General features: G+C 36.5%; 1 protein-coding gene across 5 annotated transcripts in view; it reads right to left on the bottom strand.

Moving 5' to 3' along the window:
• RIC1 (RIC1 homolog, RAB6A GEF complex partner 1) overlaps nt 1-21,050 on the bottom strand; it is a 152,096-nt gene that overhangs the window by 43,918 nt on the left and 87,128 nt on the right. For 3 of the 5 annotated variants that reach the window (XM_039230797.1, XM_039230800.1, XM_039230801.1), the window contains 4 exons: nt 12,372-12,479; nt 5,930-6,072; nt 5,489-5,625; nt 913-1,004 (listed from right to left, as the gene is read on the bottom strand). In XM_039230797.1, the coding sequence (XP_039086728.1) occupies nt 913-1,004; nt 5,489-5,625; nt 5,930-6,072; nt 12,372-12,479 (480 nt within the window). Of the gene's footprint in view, nt 1-912; nt 1,005-5,488; nt 5,626-5,929; nt 6,073-12,371; nt 12,480-18,398; nt 18,513-21,050 lie in introns of those variants that run through there. The other 2 variants (XM_039230799.1, XM_039230798.1) reach the window with 2 other exon arrangements.

Here is a 21,050-nt window from a genome sequence, read left to right as displayed (position 1 = left end):
GGGCTCGAACTTATGAACCGCGAGATCATGACCTGAGCCAAAGTCGGACACTTAACTGACTGAGCCACCCAGGTGCCCCTATAAGGTATATTATTTACACTAATAAAAATACTGTGATACTCAACTTCATGTAGCTAGAGATAATATTAGATGTATGTTCTAGAGAACCGCTAACCCTCATTTTGAGGGCAAAATGAAATTTCCTATTTAAGAAAGTTCGGAAGCCTATAAAAGCACTGCACATATTGGAAAGTATTATTTATTAAGTATCTAATACATAACTTTTTCACTGGAACTAAAATATAAATTTGAGAAAGTCAGGTACCTTATTGTTTTCTAACATATCCCAAGTACTAAGAATTGTGCCTTGTGCATGGGAGACACACAGACCCGCTGAATGAATAATCTGTATTTAATTTTACTTCTAAAACCTGCATTATTGGAATTAAAACAAGAAACTGATATTATGCAAGAGCTTTAAATGTGCTCATTAACTAAGGCACAACCACAGATTCAAAGGCAACATCCACACTGATGTCTTATAAAGGATTATTAAAAAAAAAAAAAAAAAAAGGAAAGAAAAATATCTTCTTGATCCTCTTTTAAACAATAAAGAACCTAAATTTTGGCTGATTTATTCTTAACTTATAACTCAATTTCCTACCACTGAAGAAAAGCTCATCTTTACAAATTAAAACATTCACTATCTAAAATCTAATCTTTAGATCTGTTTATTACTTCAACCAAATAAAGTACAGCTTTATTGTTACAGCTGATTCCTAAACTATGACAGGCAGGACGAAGTTTACAAGTGTGTAGAACATTTTCTGTTTAAAAATATACATTAAAAAAATTTAAAGACCCATTATTTTTGCCAGTAACTCTTAAAATGAAGAAGACTCTCTCAATTACCTTGCACAACCAAACGCCATTAGTCGATACTTGTTATTTACTGCTACACAGGTTCCATCAAAAACATCTTGTGGCCAAACTCCATGGAGCTGCTGTAACAAAGGAAAATAATGAAGGTCTTAAAAGTGCTGTCCAAATATATTATAATCAGTATAATTTGCCTTCAGTAAACACAGTTCCAGAAGGCTCCATGTGGTTTCATCTGGATAGGAAAATATGCCATCAGGACTACCACCCAATTTTTCTCCCTTAAAATACCAATTTCATTTATTAGTTCAACAAATATTCCCACAGAAGCTCAGTCCAGTGCTAGTTTATCTACTTATAAAACACTAAAAAAATGGACAATCTCCAAACCCAAACTAAAAGATGACGACTTTCCTATTAGAAAGTAAACCCGACAGCAGCAACTGAATCTACCTTGCTCACTACTATCATCCTCACCACCCAGCACACAGTGTTTAACTTCTTGCTTGGGAGGAAAGAGTAAATTTATTTGGCCTATCTTTCAGAAGTGATTTGTGAGGTGTCAAGTGCCCACTATTCTCTATTATTCCTTTGTTTTGCAGTGAGGCACATCACCTGGTATGGTTAACTACCGGTACCTGGCAGCCTGACCTAACATCTCAGATCTAGTGCTCGCTTGCTGAGATGATTATCTGACCTTTCCAAGCCTCATTTTCTCACCTGGAAGTTACTAATCTCTTAGAGTGTTGTGAGGATTAAATGACTATGTAAATTACTTGTTAATACAATGGCTAGCACTCAACAAGTTAACCATTCGACTAATGAATAACACTATTATTAAGCTTAAATGCTATTTTATTTTGAATATAGAAACAGAATAGATTCAGCTCCATTGTCTGTTTTACTTTGTCAAACCAAGAATGTTTTAGATTATAAATTCTAAGGCTAAAGTCATTGTTGACTATGAGTTTAGTAAGCACAAAACCCCAGCACTTTATTTCTGCATGATCCCAACAGTAAACATTAGAAAACTCAATGTAATTATAGCTCTGTGTAAAATATAATACTACAGGTTTTATTTAATTCCCAAATGAACTATATGATCAACTACCTAAACATGGCACATGTGCTTCCTTTTCTGTAAGAATTTATTTTCCAATTTTAATAATAAAGCTACAAACTATTTTAGATGACAAAAAATGTAAAGATAGCACTGAGCATTATTTCTTTGGAGCACTGCTCAGACTGAAATTCGCTGATTTCTGTAACAAGTCTTTTCCAGGGCCCACTCTTCACCACACACTGCTCCAGGTGCTAGGGATATGGCAGGTATTCAAATACAACAGAACCTTCGTGTGTAGCCCTGCCTCATATGTTGAAAGGCTGTCACGTTAAAAAAAAAATTGTATAGTATATTGGAGGTTGGTAAATGCTATAGAAAAAAATAATACAGCAATTACAGGGAATAGGTAGTACAGGAAAGGGATATGATATTAAACAGTTTTTCCCACAAAGGTGCATTCTGAGGAAAGTACTGAAAGAGATATAACAAGTACAAAGGCCCTATGCTAGTGGCATTTCTGGCATGTTCACAGGACATGAAAGAAGCCTATGCAGATGGAGTAGAGTGGAATGCAGAAGGAGAAGTAGTAGATGAGATAACAGATGTTAAAAAGTCCAGATTTATTGCACTTTGAAAGCCACTACAAAAATTTTTGACTTTTTTCCAACTTACATATGGGGAGTCACTGGAGGGTCTTTAAATTTTTTTTTTTTTTTTTTTTACAAATAGTTTATTGTCAAATTAGTTTCTACGTAACACTCAGTGCTCATCCCCAAAGTGCCCTCCTTCATGCCCATCCCCCCCTCCCCCCCACATCCATCAGTCCTCAGTTTTTGTCAGCATTCAAGAGTCTCTCATGGTTTGCCTCTCTCCCTTCTTTAAATTTTTTTTAACTTTCCCATTACGAATTATAACACATTAGAGAAGAATGTGCAAAACCAAAATTGTACATCTCAATAATATCACAAAGTAAACACTTGTGGAATTAGCTAGCACTCAGGCCAAGAATTCGAAGTATCTAAAGCCCCACAACAGCGTCCCTCCCCATCAATATACCCTCACACTCTATTACAAAAGTAACCAGTATCGAGACTTAAATGGTGATCCCTTCCTTCTTTCCCATTAGATGGATACCACTTAAGTACATGCATCCATACAAACTCTAATTTAGAATAGCCTATGGTTTTATTTTCCCTTTACTTTTACATAAAATAAAATCATAGCACATACTCCTTTCCGTCTACTGCCTTCACTCAGTGCGTTTGTGAGACCCACCCACGTGCATCCACATCGCCGCATACAGCCGTGCTGGCCATGCTCACTACAGCCTCAACCACTCACTGGGCCGCTGCCTCCCTGGTCTGGTGATTCCTTAGTCTCAGGCACATTTAAAAATGTTTTTCCTCCAGCTTTTCTAGTCATCTTCAGCAGGTTTTGTCCTAATCACCTAAGCCTACTGAAGGGTTCTAAGCAGAAGAGTGACATAATCTGAAATATTTTAATACATCTGTTAAAAGAATCAAAAAATGTCAAACAGAATTTTTACAAAGCACTTAAATAATGCCTAACATAAATATGCCATCAGTGTATTTCCCAATTGCCAGTAATACATATATGTATTCTTTTCTTGTAATTTGTATTTTCTAACTTATTTAATAATGTCCACTTGCTTTTTCATTATTTTTAAAATTCTTAATTTACTGGAAAATGTTCTTTAACCAAATGCTAAGAAAAATCAGTAAAAGCTGATCATCAGAAATGAGTCACTTTTTCAGTTCTAGGATTTTTGTTTTCAATAAAAACATTTAAATCCCAAACATAATTTACAAATATACCTTCTAAAAAGTTATTCTCCGAAAGCTTATTTTTACTCTTATATACTAACATGTTACCACAAATGTACTATTTAGTACTTTACTATTTGAGTAAAGAGGATAATGGAAAACAGCTTTAGGAATATTAAAACTGACACTGTAGAAAATAATATGCCCTTAAAAACTTAAAATCTTTTCCAGTCAAAGAGAGAAGACTGAATATTTAGCTTCTCTGACTCTTAAATCCCCAACTTTTAGAACAAATTTTTTTCAAAAAGCACAAACTTGCAAGGAAAAAGAATGGGTGAGGAGGTAGTATCAGAAAGTTTTAGAAGCTAGGAAGCATGTGGATGAACAGAACCCTTAGCTTACAGTAAACAATGTTGAAAAACAGCTAAATTCACCCTGCAGGGCACACAGAAGGCTTAGGGGCTGAGACTGCTCAGAAAGGCTGCACTCCCAGCAGCGGGACTGGTTCACAGCCTGTGGAAGCACCAGCTGGCTGGCCCCACAGTACCTTCCCAAACTCAGCAGCTAAGAAATATCCCACCTTCACTCCAACAGAAAAATGGAGATTTTTCTTTGAAGAAAAATGAAACAGAAAACCCTGGTAGTCTCTGGCCACACTGAAAACCTGGGTAAGAAAATATGGATCTTCTAATTTAATACTTCCATAACTTAAATCCCAGGCTACTGGGCCGGCCAGGTATGTATTCTCTGGAAAGGACTCTCTTCCAATGAGCAGAAAGGGGAAGTTAGGAAACAATCCAGTTAGCTCACCCTATGACGAAGATAAGGGTCGACCAAACCCAGCAAAATCCACACAGCTTTCAGTGAATCCAAATGTTTATTTTGGGTCTCTGTCACAGCAACCAAATTCATCTAACAACTAAACATATATTAATCAACCACTAACTATGGAAAGATCTTATTCAAACAAAGGCATTAAGGAAATCCTCAGGATGATGGATAGCCAACAAACACAGCTGTGTTAAAGGTACATTGAGCAAGCAGTCCAGTTTGGAGCAAGCCAGAAGGTTTCAAGAGAAATTTCTTCAAGAAGATGAAACAAACAGAAGACCTAATGTGTCTGAAGGAATTGAAAAGATATTTACACAACCAGAAGACAGTCTGAGGTTCAGTTACTGGTAAGTACATAAAAACTAAACAAACATAAAGAACAATTATTAATTCCCAGTGGGAGGGAAACCTGCAGGAAAGAAAAATTAATCATAGCATCACATGGCTCAGGTACTAATAGGGTTTATATAGCAATAACAACATAAGCAATGAATAGGAATGTAACAGAAATCATAGTAACTGTATTAGGAAGATGGGAAGAATACAAGAGTGCGGTAGGAATGCGGAAGCAAATGAACTTTTTCCACAGTGAGAAGTCAATAAACAGCCTAAAAACTAAAAATTAAATACTCAGAGCAGTGGAAATAAAAAGCAAAATAACCAGTGAAGAAAAACAAAGTAGTTGCCTCCAAGAATGGAAAGTGGATGTGAAGAGAGCAGGAAAGAGGGAAGGAATTATCATTTTTCTTCAACACATCTAACAGATTTGTCTACTTATATTAAGTGTAATCTGTGCATCATTTTGATTACAAATTATTGAACAATAACCCTAAAATCTTAAATAAGGAAAACTGGTGGTGGAGTTTAATAACAAAAACTAAAATTAGTAAATCCAAAATTAAGAAAATAAACATTCCAAAACAAGCCATACCTCCGCAGTAAATCTACTCGACACTGGAGTAATAAACCCAATTTTACCATCATTAAACACAACGGCAAAGCCATCAAGTGTGGCACAGTATTCCATGTCTCTGATGTGCACATCTGCAAAACCCAGGAATGAACCTGCTGATGAAACACAAGTACATGAAATATGAATATCATATAGTATAGTAAATAACTCCCTCACATTTCTTTTTGCAAACCCTGTAAGGACAGTTAAAAGGGCAAAAACAATGATCTAACACCACTAAGCCACTAAACTATTCCTTCCTATACACACATACACACACACACACTCTTTCTCTCTCTCTGCCCCCCTTGCATAATTAATTCCAAAGTAGAAAAATCAATGTTCACTCATAAAAATATCTAACCAGATTATATCAAATATTAAACATCTGACTCTACCCCAGGCAGAAAGTATACCTACCTCTAGATGACTGCAGATCTACTGAAAAAGGTACTGTGCAAAGATTAATAGCTTTCCTTCCATTCGTCATTCCTTCCCAGTGAATAAGATGAAGAAGCCCATCAGAAGTCGCAACTAGGAGATCTTCCAGCATGGACTGCAAACTGTAGGGAAGTAAGCAATTTAGAATCAATGACCTACTAAGAGAACACACTCAGAAAGCAAGGAGTATGAATATAATGGCTCTGGAGAATATTCATGTAGAGTGGATCATGAAACCACTTACAAACTGTCACTTATCTACAATTTAAGTATCTAGTGGCTTCATCTTTGCATAACTGAATCTAGAATCAAAAATTCTGGATGAAATACAAGACTATGGGCAGCCATCGTCATGAACTTGATCAACTTGGTTAAAACTAGAAATACTCAAACAGCAAATTCAAAGATGAAAGATGATAACTGACAAGAAAGGAAAAAGGCAAAGAAACCATAAAAAGAACAACTTATGACAGGCTGGCAATCTGGAGCTATAGAGTACAGAGGTAATAGTCCTCTAGCTCTGGCCACCAAAACCTCCTCAATGATGGAAATGTGTTATCAGACATGGTAAGCAGCAGGCACGTGTGGTGACTGCACACCTCAAACATGGCTAGTGTGACAGAAGAATGTATTTCTTAATTTTGCTCACTTTTAACTAATCGAAATTCATCAAGGAACTTCATTTGACTAGAGGCTACTTTACTGGAGCACACGGTTCTAGATCCCTGTATTTCTGGAGTACTGCTGAGCCTGACGTTCATTCATACAACAAGCATTCATAAAGCCCATGCTCCACGACAGGCCATGTTCTGGTTGGAGATTCCGAGGTGGGAACAACAGTTCCTCCTTTCAGAAGACCTCTCAGTTGACTTAAGTGAGAATTATGGAGTATGATCTCCACACTTACTTGTTTACAAAGAGACTTAACATTTACTTAACTAATGGCAAATAAATGTCCACCTTGCTCACTCTTATGTGTCCAGCCCCTGAGGCAGTGCTAGTTACACATGGCATGAAATGTTTGTGAGAGGAGGGAAAAGGGGAGAAAGGGAAAGAGGAAAAGGGAACCCAAGAATGATAGTGCAAAGGTACTGGCATAGAGGAAGAAAAAGAGAACAGGGGAACTAGTGGAAATTGACATCAAAGAGCCAATGGAGTAAGATGGATGGAAAGTAAAGTGGAAAGCATACTCAAGAGTATCAATCAAGAGTATCAAATGCTAGGGGCGCCTGGCTGGCTCAGTTGGTTAAGCGTCTGACTTTGGCTCAGGTCATGATCTTATGGGTCATGAGTTCGAGCCCCGCATGAGGCTCTGTGCTGACAGCTTAGAGCCTGGGGCCTGATTCAGATTCTTTGTCTCCCTCTCTCTCTCTGATCCTCCCCCGCTCATACTCTGTCTCTCTCTCAAAAAAAATAAATAAAAATGCAAGTGTAAGAAAGAATGAAAAAATGAAAAATGTGGTGTCCATAATATATACTCCCTATTATATTAATACTATTAAAATTCTTTTCATACTTAAGAAGAGTAAATTTCAGGAACAGTTTAATCCATAATGGTGGGGCAAAAGTTTTTAATGCTTTAATTCTTAAAGTAAGCCTCAATCCTTTAAAAATCATTCACCAAGGATCTCAGACAATGAAGAAGGGTTTTCTTCCCAGCTATAAAAATAGTAAAAGAGTAGAATGACATATTCTCTTACCCAGATCCATCTCTTGAACTTCAGAACATCTGCAATCAACTGAGTTTACAGAAAGTTCACTTTTTGAAGTATTATATATTTTTCCCTTTCAAATTTGTATTTTAGTGCAAAATGTGCATGTAGCATGCAGTAAGTAGAATATAAAAACTTTAGGGGTTAAATCTTCTACATGTCAGGAGAAGCAATTTAGTGGAGTAGTCATTGGCTTACCAGTGATTTTCATTCAGCAGGAGTCAGCCTAGGTTTTTTCCAACTACATTAACCCTCTCCCCTGTTTCTATTTCCCTATAAGAATCACTGCATATGACAGTTAGAAGGAAGATCAAGGTTACCTTACAGGGATTTAACTACCTCCTAGGCAAAACTCAGCACTCTTCTGACAAAGTTAACAGAAATCAAGAATCTCTACATTGTCATCTCCAGCACTAGGACAAAAATGACTAGATGTGTCGGGACAGGAAAATGTCACCCAGAATCGAGAGAGAAATCAATCAATATAAATATACTCTGTCAATCCTGATGTTGGAATTAAAAGATAATGACTTTAATATAACTACGATAAATATGACGAAGAATCCACAGGAAAAGTTAGATCCTCCTCATTCAACTGGAAGTAAGCAAACTCATTAAAACGAAGGCTGAGGTCACTTGTTAAATTATGGAGCACTTCCCTAAGGTTAGTAAACAGGTCTTGTTCCAACCATGCAACTATGTGCCCACTGACTGCCAATGCTACAAAGATCTAACAATTAAAGATTAATTCTTGGAATAAGGAGATATCAGGATTCTCTACCAATAATCACTATGACATGTCTTTTCATGCTGCACTGGTTTTTAAGTATTTTGAAAATCACTGCTGGGTATAAATACACACAAAATATACATAAATATACTCTAAGTTATGTCCTCAGAGAGCTTCTCCAATCACTGATTTCATGGGCTTTTTAACAGCTAACTGATATGACAGAGGTGCCTTCCCTCCCCCCTTAATTTAGGATCTTGGAAGCAGCACAGCATCATCTTGAAAGCAGATGGGGTGCCTAGGTGGCTCAATCGATTAAGTGTCTGTCCGACTCTTGATTTTGGCTCAGGTCATGATCCCAGGGTTGTGGGACAGAGCCCCATGTTGGGCTCTGTGCTGAGCATGGCGCCTGCTTGGGATTCTCTCTCTCCCCCTCTCTCTCTCTCTCTCCACCCCTCCTCCGCTCAGGTACGCACTCTCTCTCTCAAAATAAATAAAATTTTAAAAAAACATTTAAAAAGTAGACTAGCATTTCTCATTAATCAAATAGTCTTAATAATAATGGGAAATATATCATTCATAATCACCAATTCTCAAATATGTAAATATATTTAATATCTAACAAATATTAAATACTATAAACTACATAGGGTTTTCCTAAGCGCCGGGATGAAGGAAGATAAGTAATAAACTGTGGCATTTACTAGTATCATACGGTATTAGTTAGAAACAGACTAAGAATTTTAACTACTGATCATATCCATACTTTTCACCTTCTAAACACTCTATCCTCAATTAATAACACACACTGGATGCTTACCATTAATCCTAGTCTTCCTTCAAGCAAAAATTAAAAGATGGCAAGAGTTTTTACCATATTATGCCTACAAGCAAAAGTTTATTATCTCTAATTTCACAGGACTTGTATTTTTGGTGGTGAGCGGGAAGATGGTTGGTTACAAAGGTCAAATATCGTGTCTTCTCCTTCAATGAAAAATCCACACAGGATATCCAACCACATTTCCAACAAGTATGCATTACCCTTCAATGAAAAATCCACACAGGATATCCAACCACATTTCCAACAAGTATGCATTACAGGTGCTAATAATACTGCTCTGAAAAGCAATTATTTTTCAGAAGTCTCAAGATAAACCCTACAGATCTCCTTCTATCACCTAAATTTGTTGTGTATATTAAAAACTAGCACCTCATTAAAACAAATAAAACCTCTTAGCATCTGACAAGTTAAACTTGTACAAGATGACAGGATTTCCTTTTTTTTAGAGCCTATTTTTCTATTCCATCCCCATGATCCATACAGTCTGCCACTGGATGCAGGTAGAAAGCCACGCTTGTACAAGTCCACATAGGCTGTACCCACAGACATTCCAAATTCCTCACGTAGCAAGTTACATTCTTAAAAAGGATCTCTGTGCTGAAATAACATCTGAGGTCAAGAGTAACTTTCTGATCAAGGTGATCATAACTTAGACAATAAACTATTTGTAAAAAAACAAAAAAACAAAAAAAACAAAAAAACAAGGTGATCATAACTTAAAGTCAATCCTGTGTAACCCGGATCACATTGATGCAAATAAAGAGAACAAAACAATCTTATTTTTCTTTGAAGAAAATACATAAAAAGATGGACTAAACATGGCGAGACAAAAGCCAGGCACTTGCAAACAGTTTTATTTACTTAATGTGTACCAGTATCTGTACTGCAGTCTAACAAAAGTAATGGTGAAAATAGCCTTTTTTTTAGAAATGCGACTGAGATGAATTAAAAAACACTAGCATTACATTCATACAGTTCAATATATTCGTATGTTACATCCCTAAAATTCAATATTTAATGAGACTACACTGTAAAAAATCATTTTCCCCAACTTGTGGCCTACCCACTCATTTCTCATAATGTTTCTTATACATTTTTCCAGAACAATACATATTCTAACATTACCAGCTCCCTTGTAAAAATAAATATTGGGGCGTCTGGATGGCTTAAGTCGGTTAAGCAACCGACTTTGGCTCAGGTCATACTCTCGTGGTTCCTGAGCTCGGGCCCCGCTTCAGACTCTGTGCTGACAGCTGGGAGCCTGGTGCCTGCTTTGGATTCTGTGTCTCCCTCTCTTTGCCCCTCCCCCACTCTGTCTCTGTCTCTCAAAAATAAATAAACGTTAAAAACAAATATTAGCATTATTACAGAGTACAACTTGCTCTTTTCACCCGAGAACACATTTGGGAAGTGTTTTCAGTAAAGAGTGCCCTCAATGTTTCTACAGATGCATACTGTTCCCACTGTGCAGAAGGTAAGAAAAGTTATTTAACCAGCTCCCTAGTGACTGACATTTAGGTGGCTTTTGATCTTCTGTTATTACAAACAATGAAAAACCCTATGAGCATGTCATCTAAATTATGACATTTGTATGATTAATTCCTAACAACAGGCATGCTGGACAAAGACCATGAGCTTATGTAACTTTGATAGACACTGTTTAATTAATTTCCATAGATATTGTATAAATTTATATTCCCACCAGCAGTGTATAAAGTTCTTACCCTTGAGAGACTCTTGAATGCTGAGAACAAACTGAGGGCTGATGGAGGTGGGGAAAGGGAAGGGGGGTGATGGGCATGGAGGAGGGCACTTGTGGGGATGAGCACTGGGTGTTATATGGAAACCAACTTGACAATAAACTATTAAAAAATTAAAAAATAAATAAATAAAATGTTAATTTAAATAAATAAATAAAGCTCTTATCCTTGATCTCCCCGAAAACGGTATTTTACCTAACTGTTCAGACATGTAAGTCATTTAATTACTCTCCTAAAGGAGATTATTTACTATATTAACTGAAATGTAGACAACTAAAAGAAACTGTTTACATTCTGTGTCCCTTTGTTCTATTGTTTTTTTTTCTTGCTATGAGAAATCTTTATGTATTGTAAAAATTGGAATTTTTGTGATATTCACTACAAGTATATTTCCTTGTTTTCATAGTTTACGTTTTCCTTTGATCATACTTAAGGTGGTTTTTCCCCCTAGTTTCTTTTTTTAACTTTTATATAATCTAATTTATCAATGTTTCTTTTCATAAGAAATTATTTGCAGACATTTTGACAGAAGATTTTAATGACTCCTAACAAAATGAATTTTGAATTACAATATTTTTGCTAATATTTATCATTTTTTAAAGTAAATCATATCATCAGAGGTAAGAATTACTGGCTATTTTGATGCAGACAAGGCTGGAATATCACCATTGGAATTTCATAATCATATACGATTTGGCACAATGACAGCAAAACGTTCTTGAAGGCCAGTTTTAACTCTGAATTCAGTTGAAAAGAACTCTTTGTTTAAAAAGAAACAAAAAAATTACTGTTACAGTAAAAGCTTTGTTAAAAAATACACTTTTAACAAGAAACACACATTACAGACAACTAAAATGTCAAATGCCGTTTTACACATACACTAATGTCAAATTACACATGCACTTATTTTTTCTTCCAATGGATATGAAATAAGTTTTTTACTTTGATAATTCTGGCCTTAGCATAAAACCTTTATTCATACTTAGATCAGAAAGCTTAACTTTCTTCCAAGTACTCAAATATTTCCCCAAAACTTAAAAAGTATTGGAAATAAGTCACTATCCCTTTTCCTCAACTGCTGTGATTTTTATCAGTATCATTTCAAGTAACTATGCTATCATTCAAACAGTTCCAGTTCTTCCAAAAAATATACATTTCTTAATAAAATTATAGTTGGCATGCTCAATTTACGGGCTTCAGTTTATTAATAAATAACTGAAGTATAATAACGTACTAACGGTTTATCAAGCATTTAAAGCTAAAGAAATTATTCTCGATGTAAAAAATGAAATAAACTTTCTTACTGATCATGTGATTAATCAACTACATTGTATAAATTTAGCATCACAAAATGCTAAATTTAACCAAGGTACTATACCTCATGATGGGTGCTTGCAAATCCAGTACTTTCCTCATTTCTAAATTTAATGCTGGAGCACACTGTTCTTCCTTAAAATGAGGTGTCCCCTTCATTTGTGGACTCCCTCTAAAAAAAAAAAACAAATATATACGATTAAAGAGAAAGATATGAATTCTCCCCCACTCTGTGACTCATATATACCCAGAGTAAACATAACCAAACTTACAAATCAGGCACTAATCTCTGAGGTTCTGAAATGAAAAATGGACTTCAATTCCCTTGAAGCAGAGTGAGCACTTACAGAAAAGGGTTTAACCAATGTAACTAGTGGGGGGGGAGGTAGGAGTAGAGGCAGGAGAGCAAAGAATCTAAAAAACAGTAAAAGCAAATTCTCAAGAGAACCAACAAATGTTTTTAAATAACTGATGGCCCTTTCTGAGGTGGGCAACTTTGGGAGATACACACGTTTCTACATAGAGCATGTCCAAAGTGATCCAAATCCTCACCTCATTTTACCTTATGCCATACAACATCCTTGTTCTTCTATCCTTTGGGTATGTATCGGAATTAAGGTCAATTCAGGGATACAACAGGAAATATTTCACATAAAACTTGATAATAAGTAGCAAAATGGCTAAACCTGGTAGCTCCCTGCTACATGAGAGTGCCTAGATCAACAGCCACCACACACAACCCCTCAAAAGGACCAGATGATAGTGCTGTGATCTTTATCTCTGCATGTTTGGGACCATTCTTTCTCAATTCCTGTGCTGGGGTTTAAAAGCTATCCATCTCTTCTCTTACTGTCAACTGTCGCTTACTCTTGGCAACAATGAGCCTGCCATTTCTCCGTCTCCAGTCACCTATACCTTTACAGTTATGTGTAAATAGTCTAACACATTCAACAGCCTTTAAGCTTCCTGGCTTGGTGAAAATTATTTTGATACTTTTCCTGCTTTCTGGTTTTAGGTAACTTTCCATATGGAAGCTTGGTGACACTTTACCCTGTTCTGCTACACTGTGACCTGGAATATTTGACTCCTTGTGGATGTCTGAATGGCTAAACTGGTTAATGTTAAACCACACAGGTTCAGATTCATGTAACGTGCTTGCTGTGATAGCTACTAAGAAAGACACCATGAGTTATTAGTTTACAGGACTCCTATCTGGACTGCTAATCAAACACACTATAATGAATTTCCTGAGATAATTCTCCACATTATCTAGTTTTAAAGTTATTTTTCAAAGCACTACATATACGTGACTTAAACAAATAGTGCTAGAAGCTTATGACAAAGGGGAAAAAGCAGGTTGTTATGGGGTTTTTTTTTTGTGAAGATACAAATAGCTTCAGTTTTGTTTTTTGGTTGTTGGTTTTTTTTTTTTTTTAGCTATTACCTTCTTCTATATACCTGGATATTTTTTCCACAATACACTCAAGCTGCTTCGGTATCATTATTTAGACATTATCTACTAACTTCCCACTCTCATTCTCCATTTTCCCCATCTTCCTAAGTATGCAAGAATGTTTTCATTACGACGATCGAATAAATAATTTTTACTTCTGGGTCAAGAAGTACTGAGTGATTACATTTCTTTTCTTACACAGCTTGCTAATTTTTCTGATGTTAACTTTACTGCATACTTCCATTTAACTGGTTTTGTACCTAAGTTTTCTCTGACTCCTTAAAAGCTCTGACAAAAACAACTCTCAATAAACTTTCTATGCGGTCAAGCCTGTGACAATAACGTAACATCTCTCCTGCTGCCCAGCGCCCTAATGACTAAGTCTAATGCACAGTATTATCCTGGTAATTCCCTTTGTCATCATCCTGATGATTTCTTTGCTTCTTTCCTATAAGCCTTTATTTTCTTTATTCCTCTTACTGGGGTCACATATTCTTGTGGCTTCCTGGAAAAGAGTATGTGGAGTAAGTGGCAATTCCCAAGTCCACTGTCTTTATTTTGACACCTGCATGAGTATCTGGGTAGAGAGTTTTAAGCTGCATATCCCAACACAAGATGATGCTCACAGAAAGAAACTTATTACATCAAAAGACTGCTGCAAACAAAATATGCATCTCAAGAATAAAATATTATGCAGCCAAAAAACAAAGGAAAGGTAGAAGAACTCTCTAGACTCCTTGGAATGACTTCAGGATCTCTTGTGAGAGAAATCAACGTGCTCAACACTGTATGTAATCTGCTACATTTGTATGACAGGGAAGGAAAAAACAAATGTTCATACGCCTATGCTAAACTTAAAAATGAAAAGAAGACCCAAAACTAAAATGAAAATGGTGACCTACAGGGGAAGACAGAATATAAGGTAAGGAATGCCACATTTTTTTAAACTTTGGGACATTAAAATATTTTATATAATAAACCAAATTAAAATTAAAAGCAACAACAAAAGCCAATCTCTAAAAACAGAAAAGAAACAAACCTAATTATACATCAAGCTGAAAGCACAAATAAGAATTATTTCAAGTAACTTTGAAATACAGTAGTTTGTGCATCCTTAATGGAAAATTTCTAAGGATAAAAATCCTAAAAGAATCAAACTGTAATCAGTAATAATACTGTTATAATAATAGTGATATTATTTTGGAGCCACTCTGTATACAAAAGGATGAACCAAGTAAGTGATTATGTTTACATTATTAGGAACCGAGATTATCAATAAGAGAAAATATACAAATATAAAGCTAGAGAAGTAAAACTCAACTTTCAAAACTTTAAAAAATTTTATTTTATTTATTTTTTTTAAATGTTTTATTTATTTCTAGGGGAGAGAGAGAGAGACAGGGTGAGCAGGGGAGGGTCAGAGAGAGAGGGAGTCACAGACCGAAACAGGCTCCAGGCTCTGAGCTGGCAGTCAGCACAGAGCCCGACGCGGGGCTCGAACCCACGAACAGTGAGATCATGACCTAAGCGAAAGTCAGACGCTTAACCGACTAAGCCACCCAGGCGCCCCAATTTTAAAGCTTTTAAAAACTTTAACTTTTAACTTAATCTTTAATTTGAATTAATGATATCACTATTAACTCACAATATGTTTTCCTCTTTCTAAAATTTACTCTTTATCTCTGTGCACTAAAAAGTCCTAAAAGCAAATATAACCAATAACAATCAGCATCAAGTCACAGTCTTCAAAATATTAATTTGCACAGAAGGAAGCCAAAGGTCTTTGGAGCGCTGACTTACTCCAATATAGGGGGAAGATCTGGTAACATGAGCCTTGGGTCTGACAAGCAAGGATGCCATTTAAATAATACCATTTTTATGGGCTCTCCAACAGGCTAAACATGTGACAGTCTGATCAAAAAGAATGACTGCAATTGGTTAAAACCCAAAAATGTAAAAACCCCCACATTTACAATACTAACAGCACTCATTAGTTGGTTCCTCTGGAAGTTCTTAGGACACAACTGGTTACTGCAAGAAAAGGGAAAGGATCAACTATCTCTTCTTTTTTCCTGTATGGACTATATTTCAGGGTAAATGTCAAACAGACCATGAAAGAAGTTTTTCTTTATGTAAGGATAGCTACAGAATGCAGAACGAATGGTAGAATTTAAAAAAAACCTATTTTTAAATTTTGGGGGTGTCTGGGTAGCTTAGTCAGTTAAGCGTCTGACTTCAGTTCAGGTCATGATCTCATGGCTTATGAGTTTGAGCCCCGACTGGGGCTCTGGGCTGGCAGCTTAGAGCCTGGAGCCTGCTTCACATTCTGTATCCATCTCTCTTTCTGCCCCTTCCCTGCTTGCTCACTGTTTCTCTCTCTCAAATATAAATAAACATTTAAAAAAAATTTTAATCACAATTTTATAATCCCTATCAAAATAACAGACACAGGGAATAAAATTAATAAATGCATACAACACCAGTAGGTAGGTTAAAAAGTACAAACTTAAGACATATACACCAAATGAAATAGATCTTGGTTTGAACAAATTCCTAAAAAGACAGCTTTGCATTAAAATGGAGACTGATATTAATAAATTATTAATTTTGTTAGATTTAATAGCATTATAGCTTTGTTTCTTTAAAATGTCTACTTGTTACTGATAAAGCTATTTGAGGCTGAAATGATACAGTATCTGAAATTTGTTCAAAATACTAAAAGCATACATACATAGGAGAGATATCGATAACTTGTGAAGGTGGGAGATGGGTTCAGAGTTTACCATTATACTGTTATACTAACAAATTCCTTAACAAGAGCTTACACTGATGTATTTCTTTCAGCATTTTAAAGCCTTTCCGAAAATGTCTTTTAGACTCTAAAGTCTAATGTGGAGTCCAATGACATTCTTATTCAAAGACTTTATTTTTGATCTGTTTTTCCCATCAGGAAGTTCTTAGGAGTGACCTTCCTTTGATTTCTAGGGAGTTACAAAATTTCAGGACAGTGTACTTTTTTTTTTTTTTTTTCAAGTATGAGGACTTATCATTGTTTGCACCAAGCAAGCTAGTAACAGTCTTTAGTTTAGGTCTGGCAAGTTTACATATTTTGTTTCCTTAACATACTAAAAAGATTCTCTACTTCCTCCTCTTTCTGGAGCTCCTATGAGGTTAGATACTGGACCTCAGATGAACCTCTAATTCTTCCTTTTTGCCCCTCTTACCCAGAGAGCTCCCCAACTGTTTCTTCCAATGCTTCACTGAATTTGAAATTTCTACTTTTGTCCTTTCTTCCCAGGAACACTGTCGCCCACCTTCCCTTTCTTCTCATACACCAGTTTTAATTAGATAACACCTGTCTGAGGTTGTGAATTTTCATTTCCTCAAAATGTTTTTGTTCCCTGTACTGTCTATTTCTTTTGAGTTTCCTTTTTCTGCTGTGTGTCTCTCCTTCACCCTGGAAGCTTTCCTAGGATGCCTAACAATTCCTGGCTGTCCATCCGTGTTGAAGAGGTTAGCAAGAAAAATTATGAGCTCTAATTCTAATTACAAGGTCTGTGTGTTCAAGTTGGGCTCTTCAACTGCTAGAAACCAGCTGGCATTTTTGTTGAGGTCTTCAAATATCAGGGCCTTTTCAGTCATTTTTCTGGACTCATTTAATTTCCCCAGGAACGGGGGCGCCTGGGTGGCTCAGTCATTTAAGCATCCGACTTTGGCTCAGGTCATGATCTCATGGTTCATGGGATCGAGCCCCACATCGGGCTCTGTGCTGACAGCCAGCTCAGAGCCTGGAGCCTGCTTCGGATTCTGTATCTCCCTGTCTCTCTGACCCTCCCCTGCTCACACTGTCTCTCTCTCTCTCTCTCTCTCTCTCTCTCAGAAATAAATAAAACATTAAAAAAAATTAATTTCCCCAGGAAGGATCCCTCAATCTTGCCGGGGATATCAAGCACAGAAGCTAGAAGTCTAGAGCCAAGCAGAGGAAGAAGGCTTGCCATCCTACTGTTCAGTGTGACAATTTTCATTTAATCCCCATCTTTAGTTCAGCAGCTCACCCTTGCCCTACTCTGTGTCTGGAATCCCTCTGGCTTACCAGACAATATACTTCCTGTCACTTGTGATGTGGAAACATAAAACTCCTCACACCTTATTCAAATTTTCAAAACAACCCTCCTGTTTATGGCTCCTGGGTCACTCCTATATTCTATGGTACTACTGTATCTAATTCCTGGGTCTTTCCAAGATTTTGAAGGTCTAACAAGTTGTTTTTCTTTTTCTTTTTTTTCCTATTTTTTGAAAACTGAAATTCAGTTGATACACAATGTTATGTTAGTTTCAGGTGTACAAAACAGTGATTCATTAAGTCCATACATTATGCTATGCTCATCCCAAGTGTGGCCACCATCTGTCACCACACAACACTATCACAATACCACTTATATATTCTCCAATCTGTACCTTTCATCCCTATGACTTATATATTCCATAACTGGAAGCCTGTACCTGCCACTCCCTTCCCCCATTTTGCCTACCCTCCACAGGTTCCCCCCCCCGCCCCCCCGCTGGTAACCATTAGTTTGTTCTGCTGTATTTATGGGACTCAAACAAGTTGATTTTTATCAGTATTATGTAACTAACCTTAGGCTCTTGAGTTTCATATTCTTCCTTTGTCATTTATTCTTTCTCATCCAATGTTTAGCTCAGGGTTAAAGAGGCCTCTCACTTTCATTAAAGATAAAAATAGTATTTCAACTTGTTATTCTGCTGGTTATTTTCAAAAGAAAGGATGAAAAAAGTCTTGTTACCATCTTCAAATTGGAAGCCATCTATTTTCCTTTATATAAATACTCTCATTGATTAGAGCGCTGAAGTAGTATATGAATTTCAAAGCAAATTTAAGTAAATCCTGACTCCTCAATATTCCCATTATAAAATTAGAGATAAATGTCACACACAAGTTTCCATGTCTTCTTCCAAATTAAGTAAAAAATAGAGTTAGAAGTTACATTAATAAAAAAAACTAAATTTCTGATAAAAATACTATTATTTATAGTTCAACAATAATTTGAGTGTACAGTATCAGACTTTTGGAAGGGAATCACAGAAGATGAGGCTGGAACAATAAAACGAGATTATAAAGAACACTCAATGTCAGGAGCAATAAATTGAGCATTTACTATGTATGAGTGTACAAAATGTTCTGCACATATCTCACATAAATGCTAATAATCCTCTGAGACAGGTATTATTTTCCCCCTTTTCTCAGAAAAGAAACTAAAGCTTTGGCTCATGGTCACAGAGTTGGTAAGTGAAGGAACTCATGTGTGAGCCTGTGGCTTCAATTCCAGACCCTAGGACACGGACAACTACTAGAGAGTTAAGGAGACTAACAATAACCTTTGTCTGCAGAAAAAAATATGAGAATGAATGCTAAAGAACAGACAGGGGAATGGAGTGGGGAGAAGGAATGGAACCTGTAGACTAGTTAGGAGACTGTCGGTAAGAGTACACAAGGAATGGGGGGCCTGGGCAGCTCAGTTAAGCATCTGACTTCGGCTCAGGTCATGATCTTGCAGTTTTTGAGTTCAAACCCCGCATCAGGCCCTGTGCTGACAGCTTGGAGTCTGGAGCCTGTTTCAGATTCTGTGTCTCCCTGTCTCTGCCCTTCCCCCACCTGTGCTCTCTCTCTCTCAAAAATAAACAAACGTTTAAAAAATTTTAAAAACCAAGAGTACACAAGGAAGGACTTGGACAGTGGCAACAGAAATGTGTTTTCAGACAGCTTTCTCATGGCCTTGTTTGAAAAGAGATAATAAAAGCATACTGAGAAGTCTCATTCCTGCTTAGTAATAGAAGCTCGTCAGAGACAGGTACAATTGCACTGTACCCATTCCGGGTGGTCATTTAAGCTACTGAGAAATATTATATTCTTCATCCTGGGCACAGAAAACTGTGTTTTCCTGACCACTAAAAAAGGAATGGTCATGTGACTGACTTTGTCCTATTATAAACCACAAGGGGGAGTTATTTGTGTCACCTCTGGGCAGAGGCTTTAAGTGCCAAAACTGGTACACAATGCTGTTTTATCCTCTACCACAGAGATATGGCCTGTGTCAGCTCATACAGTATACTACATCAAATAACTTGTGGACTATGGTCCACTAAAACTCAACAAATATTATTGTTCATATGTGACTTTATTAAATATACAGTCTGAGAAGGAGAAAGAAAAAGAATGAAGAAAAAGCACAGCTTAAGAGACTTGTGGGACACTACCATGCATACCAACATATGTAGAGTGAGAGTCCCAAAGGCAAGGCAAGAGAAAGCAGAAAAAATAACCGAATAAATGATGGCTGAAAATGTCCCTAATCTGGTAAAGACATAAACCTAATCATCCAGTTAAGGTCAGAAAACTCCAAATACAATTTTAAAAGACCCACACCATGATACACTATATTCAAACTATTGAAAGACAAAGTATCTTGAGAGCAGTGAGAAAAGTGACTCATCATTTACAACAAGGGGTTCTCAGTAAGATTAGCAACTAACTTCTAATCAAAAACCATGGAGGCCACAGGCAGTGGGATGACATACCACAAGTGCTGAAAGAAAAAAAAGTCACCAAGAATTCTATATCCAGAAAAATTATCCTTCAAAAATAAAAGAGAAAGATTTCCAAACAAACGGAAGTGGAGAGATTTGTTGCAAGCAGACCTTACCTACCAGAACCCCTAAAAGGAGTCCCTCATGCAGAAACAAAAAGACACTAGAGCATATTCTAAAGTTTTAGGAAAAAATAAAGAACAATGGTAAAGGTACAGGTAAATATAAAGCCAGCAGTGCTGCATTTTTGGTTCAACAATCCACCTTTTTACCTATGTGACTTAAAAGACTAAGGCCTAAAATAGTAATCATAAATCTATGTTATGGGTACACAACGTATGAAGATGTAATGTGCGACAATAAGAACATAAAAAAGGGAGGAATGGATATGTACTCCTGTACATACTCCTGAATATACTGTTTATGTACTAATGAAGCTAAATTATTTTTAATGCAATTTAGGTTACTGTGAGTACAAGATGTTAAATGCAGCCCTCAGGGCAACCGCTAAGAAAATAACATACAGAAAATGAAATGAGAAACTAATCAGAATGGTACATCACAAAAAATCAAACAAAAGAAGGCATTGACGGAAGAACTGAGGGACAAAAAAGATATGACACACAGAAAAGAGCAAAATGGAAGAAGTCCTTCTTTATCAGTAATCACTTTATCGCTGGGTCA

The sequence above is a fragment of the Hyaena hyaena genome, unplaced genomic scaffold (assembly GCF_003009895.1).
Source record: "Hyaena hyaena isolate Hyena2069 unplaced genomic scaffold, ASM300989v1 scaffold_51, whole genome shotgun sequence".
NCBI classification, from domain to species: Eukaryota; Metazoa; Chordata; class Mammalia; order Carnivora; family Hyaenidae; genus Hyaena; species Hyaena hyaena.
Note: the sequence above shows the minus strand (reverse complement) of the source record. Positions and strands in the feature narration are given on the sequence as shown.